Here is a 6,530-nt window from a genome sequence, read left to right as displayed (position 1 = left end):
TGTACTCCCACATTGCAGCCTGTCTCCTTACTAATTTTTCATTGTCTCAGACTGTGCCAGGGAGGTGGGGTAAAAGAGGACAATTTGGCCTAGATAAAGATTTGTGACACTGTCTTAGCACAGATCTCTCTGTACTGTGAAGATACATGTTAAAAGATATACAATGCAAGCTCACTCTGTACTTCCTTATGAAAACCATTTTAAAAAGAAAGTACACACTATGAAATGTGGAGATTTTCCAATGAGCAGTTCTGATCTGAAGGCTAAAACTCCTCCCAGTCATTATTCTTCACTCAGCATATCTTGCCAGCTATTTAAAACTACCAGTGCCACATGCAGCAGGTCAAAAATAGGCAGCCTTTCAGGACTAGAAATTTCCCCAGGCCACAAGGGCAACCTGGTGGATGTATATGCTTAAAAGACAAGTACTATCCCCAGAGAAGAGGAGAGTAAACACTGAGGATAATGTACCATTTCTGAATCTGAATGAGTGAGTGACAATTTTTTTTTAATCCTTTATCCTTTTTAGAGCATTTGTTTTATAGGCTTGAAAAACATTTACCTTCCCTTGTTTTATGTAACTTGTAGAAAACGGTCAAAATGGCAGATGTTTTTGATCAGTTTATGGCATTTCACTCAGTTCATGGGACAAATGTGAAACTGGACCCTTCGGGGACTCAGGCCACCCGAGTAGAAAGCTTTGCAAATGGCGTTTGCTTCAGTAAAGCCCCTTTAAGCCCTGGCGAGATCTTCCTAGTGGAGATTGAAGAGAAAGAACTGGGTTGGTGTGGTCATTTAAGGATTGGACTTACTGCCCATGACCCTCGAACACTGGCAACTGTGCCAGAATACTCTCTGCCTGATCTTGTGGAATTGGGAGACAGCTGGGTGTTCGCAATAACAAGAAACCATAATAAAGTCATTGAGGATGGCGGAGAAGTAGAGGGTGGTGTTGAACAGCCAAATATAATTGATGAGGCAGGAAACAAGCCTAAAATATTTTTCACAGACACTCATCTGTATGTAGAAAACATGGGCATACCCAGAGACAAACTGGTGGGACGCAGTCGACCTGGGAGATACAGTCACATTCTGGATGATCTGTACAAAACCAATGCTTTACCCCCAACTGCCCGCCGCAGTCGGATAGGGGTTGTCCATGTACCTAAGGGACAAGGGTATGCCGACATGCACATTATCATCAATGGTGAAGACATGGGAGCCTCTGCCAAGAAGATCCCCACCAATAAGCCCTTGTATGCTGTTGTGGATGTATTTGCAGCTACTAAATGTGTTCGGATTGTCCAGGTGGAATATGGCTGTAAGTTTCATTTTTACTTGCTAATATGGTTTGATATTATTTTAAGACTTTAATGATTCCTCTCTCCGCCCCTGTGTTTTAGTTTCATCATTGCAGACACTCTGCCGAAAGACAATTCAGAAGCACATCATTCACAGAATGGCTTTGGACTGGTTGGAACTTCCGGAGTTACTTAAACACTATTGCAAATATGAGTGAGCGCAACCTAAACATCTGGGTTGCAGCAAAGACTTTTAAGACTGAGAGTCCAATGTTTTTTTCTCTCCCTTTTGAACACAAAAAACATGTCATCTGAACCATTTTTAATAAATGTTCTTCAAGCTCAAGCTTTGTAGATGCAAATCATTCCATCAAGAATGGCGTGAGCACTTATGTTGCTAAAACTTAAAAAACTAAAAATGTGAAGTTATACAAATATTTATGATTCTTCACAATTTTTTAGGTTTCCCAATCTCTTTTCACTTGTGGTCTTCAACTTTTGGAACCTATACTATAATTTAGTTTCATTTAGCCTAAATAATGAATTAATTGATATAAGACGTATAATTTATACCTGTATTAATTAAAATATGAATTTATATGTATCCTTTGTACACAATTGGGTCTGCTGATAAAAAAATATTCTGTGGTAAAGTCAATACTACATTAAGTATTGGGCAAAACTACAATTTCTTCATGAAAAAGTTATTTCAGGCAAGAATTAAAAAGACAAAAAATTCAAGTTTGTAGAAATTAAAGCATAAATATCAACGCTATAATTAAGTAAAACTACTCAACTTTTCTGATACTGGTGTTCCCATCACCATCATGCACTGGGGCTTGAATAATGAATAAGGTTGTTTTCCAGCTGTAGCACTGTTTTATCATTGCTTTTGTTGTTAGGTAGTAACTTTCCATATTGTGACATTTGGAGTTAATTTTCTACTCAAAATGACACATTCATACTCAAAAACGATCCATTGAATGTTACCGTCATTGTGTATTGTGTATTGTGTATTAAGTATTCAGATCTCTGTGTTTAAAGGAACTGTATGTAAGAAATGTATTTCAATTAATCATAAAATGGCCCTGATATGTCACTAGACATTAAGAAATCATGTTAATTTCAAATACTTATATCACTGACAACGGTTGTCCGGCCAAGATATTGTCATTTTAAAAGTGAAGTTGCAGCCCTCAACTGATGTTGATGTTGACATGTTGTGTTTTGGCCTGAAGCGCCACCCTCCACCTGTCGACCAATCACGAAGTCAGTAGTGTTTCTGCATTCGGGTTGCCAGCTCTGCTCTAGTTACCACAGCTGCAGCTATAAACTTTTTGGATAAACAATGTCTAACTTTACGAAACCTAAACAACCTCGTTATGAATCAGAAAAACGTCGTGACAGAGTCCGAAATAAAACAAGGATTTGTATAAGAGATGCCTTTGAAAGATGGAGACGGCTGAGAATAATTTGAAGACTGATGCCAACGTTGCTAATTTTCTCCTGGACAGGTAAGGTTCATGTTTGGCTAACTTGTACTTAATGTAAATGGACATTTCAAATATTCATGACAGCCGAACAAAGTTATGCATGTTCGTGCAAAGTAACGTTAGGTTAGCGCAGATGGAGGAGGTGGGTCATTGAATTGAAAAGGTAACGTTAAGGAATTGTTTGGTAAATAAAAACGGCGAGTCGTCATTGCTAACATTAGTAATGCATTATCAGAGCCCGTTTCTCTCTCATTATGCTGGGACGCTGAGGAAATCAACATTAGCACGCCTATTATGGCAATGTGAAAACCTATTTGAGACAGTAGTCTAACGTTACCTCGGTAAAAATTATTCCTCATTCGTTCTTCGCATATATAGTGGACAAAACATGCTGCAAGTTGACCTGTATGACCATTGCTAATGTTATTTAGCTTTGCTGTAATTTTACTATAATATACTATAGTATTTTTTCATGTGGGAATGCACTGTCACATACAAGCGTTCATATTTACGATTATATTTGGCTAATCGCCATAAATACATTTTTGCGATTCATAATTACTTCACAAAACATCGCTCTTGAAGCATAAACATAATTAACAGAAAGAAAAAAAACTTACTGTGTACGACACGTCACTTGCCATTGAAAGCTTCTTGTAGCAGCCTACGTTCCTGCAGGATCCTGCAGCCTATCTGGCAACCTCGAGTCAGGGGGAGGGGGAGAGGGGATACACCGCTCTACAGTCATTTGAAAGTGATTGCAGTACCAGTTTTGGCCACAGTCCTACATACAGCTCCTTTAAGTGCTATGTCACTTTTATTATATAGACACAGTGCATGTCTACACAATTGCCCTGTCCAAATACCCACACTTGCAGTCTTTGCACTTGACCACTTGTCTACTTACATGATGTATTTCCTCTATTTGACACATGTGTTCAAGTATGCCTCTATAGACCACTTGTCTACATTACGTATTTCCTGTATTTGGCTCAAGTGTTAAGTAGGCATGAAGACTGCAAGTGTGGGTATTTGGACAAGGCAACCATCTATTATATTATTAGTAGTGTTGGGGGGTAACACATTACAAGTAACTTGAGTTATGTAATCAGATTACTTTTTCAAGTAACTAGTAAAGTAACGCATTACTTTTCAAATTTACAACAAAATATCTTAGTTACTTTTTCAAACAAGTAACATAAGTTACTTAATTTTCCCATTTATTGACTGACAGCTCTCTTGTCCCAATGTAAGTACAGAGGCGCTGTGCATGTGAACATGGGGGTTATTGTAGTTTTAGAATAAATGTGAGCATGCATTTACTGATCTCACTTGCACAAAAAAGATGCAGTATTTGATGAATAAAAATGAGTCAAATGCAAAATCAGAATGCAAACCTCCAATAATTAAATATGTAAATAGCCTAAATAAAACAAATATTTTTTTATGCATTTAATCTCACTTTATTGACCAATGTCTTGTTGCTGACCTCCGATGATTCAGTTAAACCATAAGCAAAAATGACTTTAGATTTTTTGTTTTTATTGGTGAAGTAAGTGTTAAACTTTGTTCGCTTGCGTCATATTCTTACGTTATCCAGAATGGCAGTACAGCTGAAAGGTTTGTTTGAACTGCATCCTCTACTTTACTCCTGTGAATTTGCATTACCTTCATCCTGAGGCTTATTATTTCAATTTTGGTGTAAAAGGGTCCTTACATTTGCCCAAAATAGAACTTTTTTGTTGTTAAAAACAAAACAAAAACAAGCCCAGTCCAGGTGAGAAAAAGTAACGCATTACGCATTCTTAAAAAGTAACCAAGTAATACAATAGTTACTTTTAAGGGAGTAACACCATAGTGTAATGCATTACTTTTCAAAGTAACTTTCACCAACAATGATTATTAGTATTGCAATGGAAATATCAACTAAATTACTTATTTCCTTTGTTAATTTTACTCAACAGAGTTTTACTTAATTCCATATGTGAAATTCAGCTACTTAAAAAATCTGTGTGGAAAAAATATATAAAAAAATAAGCAAATTTTACTTATTTTATTTCAGTGGTATTTGTTATTTGTAAATTAGGTAAATGCTAAATACTTGCATTTTCACCTGTGGTCTCCGACTTTAGACCCAACTGTAGCCTATAACAAAAAAAAAAGAAAGAATAATGTTGCTGATGAACATTCCATGCAACATTTCATAGCATAGGCATAACCTAGGCTACTATTTAAAAAAACCGTATTATTATTAATTGATTTAATTAATAATTAAAAATATTTTTTAAATAATGTATCATTTGTACGTTTTGAGATGTTATTATATCAAACATTCACGTAGATATGAGTGTTCAGTTGATCTGCACTGACACCTAATGGTCCTTTTGGAAAAGTTCAACCCAGCAGTTTTGTAAGAGTCACGTGACCGGAACATTCTCGTCCTTTAATCAGTTCCCAGCTTGTCCCATAGGCTTGTCCTCATACTTGATCAGCACACAAAATACGCAGCTTGATTTATCTGTTGATCTCTGAATAACAATGTCATTTTGTTCATTTATCGGGAAGGAGATTTATAAAGATAATTTCAAACCCGGTAAGTATTTTTTTTTTTATTCATTATTTACTCTCTACTGCTCCCTTTAGTAGGACGAATGATGTAACGGTTAATAAATCGGATGAACTAGCCTTATGTAGCGACAGTCGCTCACCAACGTTGCTTTACTAGCTAATAAAACAAAAATTTTGTGTTATGTTAATTTAAAAATATTTTTTTCCTGATGTATTGTTTGTTTCTCTGCAGGTATATATGTTTGTTCCCAATGTGGAAATCCACTCTTTTCAAGCAGATCCAAATATGCCCATTCCACCCCCTGGCCTGCGTTCACAGAGACCATCCGAGAGGACAGTGTAACCAAAATGATGGAGACATTAACAGCCTACAAGGTCAAATCAGATTCAAAAACATTAGTTAATATTTTAAGAAACCACATATGTGTTCATACTTGTTTTCATGCATTTGCAGGTTCTGTGTGGCAAGTGTGGTAATGGACTAGGCCATGAGTTTCTGAATGATGGGCCGGAGGAGGGCTTATCACGTTTTTGAATATTCAGTCACTCGCTTAAGTTTGTCTCAAAAGGTAAGTCGCCACGAACAAACTAATAGCAGTATAAAATGGCTTTCTAGGCTACTTATTTACATAACTAAGTAACCACTTGAATTGATCCTCAAACTATTTTCCCCATCAGATAAGGTTGATAAACACTAAGCGAAGCGACTGTCCTGACTGGCTGATGAGGCTGCTGTTGCTTGCACACTGGTAAACTGGATGTTCAGCTCATGAAGTGGACAGGAAAAGCTCCGGATTGGGGGTCCTGTTCACAGATATATCATGATCATCCTGGACACCACAGAGACTAATGTAGTTAATATATTTTTATACTAGTCTGCATAAGCTGATATGAACATGTGCTCACGAATGAATGAAATTACTTGCTGATGTAAAATGTTAACTGTAAACCTTCAATATTGCAAATTACAGTACGTGTCATTATTGTTATTATTGAGATTATTCTTATGCCTTATCATTACCATTAACAACAATAATTTTGACATTATAATAACTGTTAATTAATCTATATATATATATATATATATATATATATATATATATATATATATATATATATATATATATATATATATATTTGTGTGTGTGTGTGTGTATATATATATATA

General features: G+C 36.0%; 2 protein-coding genes across 3 annotated transcripts; both read left to right on the top strand.

Annotated features, from left to right (window-relative positions):
- The first annotated feature begins 325 nt into the window (after positions 1-325).
- neurl2 (neuralized E3 ubiquitin protein ligase 2) lies at positions 326-1,647 on the top strand. 2 transcript variants are annotated; one of them, XM_079845701.1, is made up of 3 exons: positions 326-490; positions 589-1,321; positions 1,404-1,647. In XM_079845701.1, exons 2-3 carry the CDS (start codon positions 601-603, stop codon positions 1,517-1,519), a joined length of 837 nt encoding a protein of 278 aa, XP_079701827.1. In that variant the 5' UTR covers positions 326-490; positions 589-600; the 3' UTR covers positions 1,520-1,647. The 2 variants fall into 2 exon arrangements, with proteins under 2 accessions (XP_079701827.1, XP_079701828.1); XM_079845702.1 differs by having other exon boundaries at positions 329-1,321.
- A 3,613-nt stretch (positions 1,648-5,260) lies between these two features.
- msrb1b (methionine sulfoxide reductase B1b) lies at positions 5,261-6,354 on the top strand. The gene is made up of 4 exons (XM_079801064.1): positions 5,261-5,387; positions 5,595-5,737; positions 5,817-5,931; positions 6,041-6,354. Exons 1-4 carry the CDS (start codon positions 5,333-5,335, stop codon positions 6,058-6,060), a joined length of 333 nt encoding a protein of 110 aa, XP_079657190.1. The 5' UTR covers positions 5,261-5,332; the 3' UTR covers positions 6,061-6,354.
- Positions 6,355-6,530: the final 176 nt, after the last annotated feature.

This window comes from Gobio gobio, assembly GCF_949357685.1.
Source record: "Gobio gobio genome assembly, chromosome: 20".
Classification (NCBI taxonomy): Eukaryota; Metazoa; Chordata; class Actinopteri; order Cypriniformes; family Gobionidae; genus Gobio; species Gobio gobio.
The sequence above is the reverse complement of the archived record's forward strand: the minus strand, read 5'-3'. Positions and strand labels throughout refer to the sequence as shown.

What these genes read in the sequence shown, in the direction of transcription:
- neurl2 (XM_079845701.1), top strand. Translation starts at nt 601, where the DNA reads ATGGCAGATGTTTTTGATCAGTTTATGGCATTTCACTCAGTTCATGGG. An exon ending in TGTCCAGGTGGAATATGGCT is followed by an intron (nt 1,322 to 1,403) that starts GTAAGTTTCATT and finishes CCTGTGTTTTAG; the next exon opens with TTTCATCATTGCAGACACTC.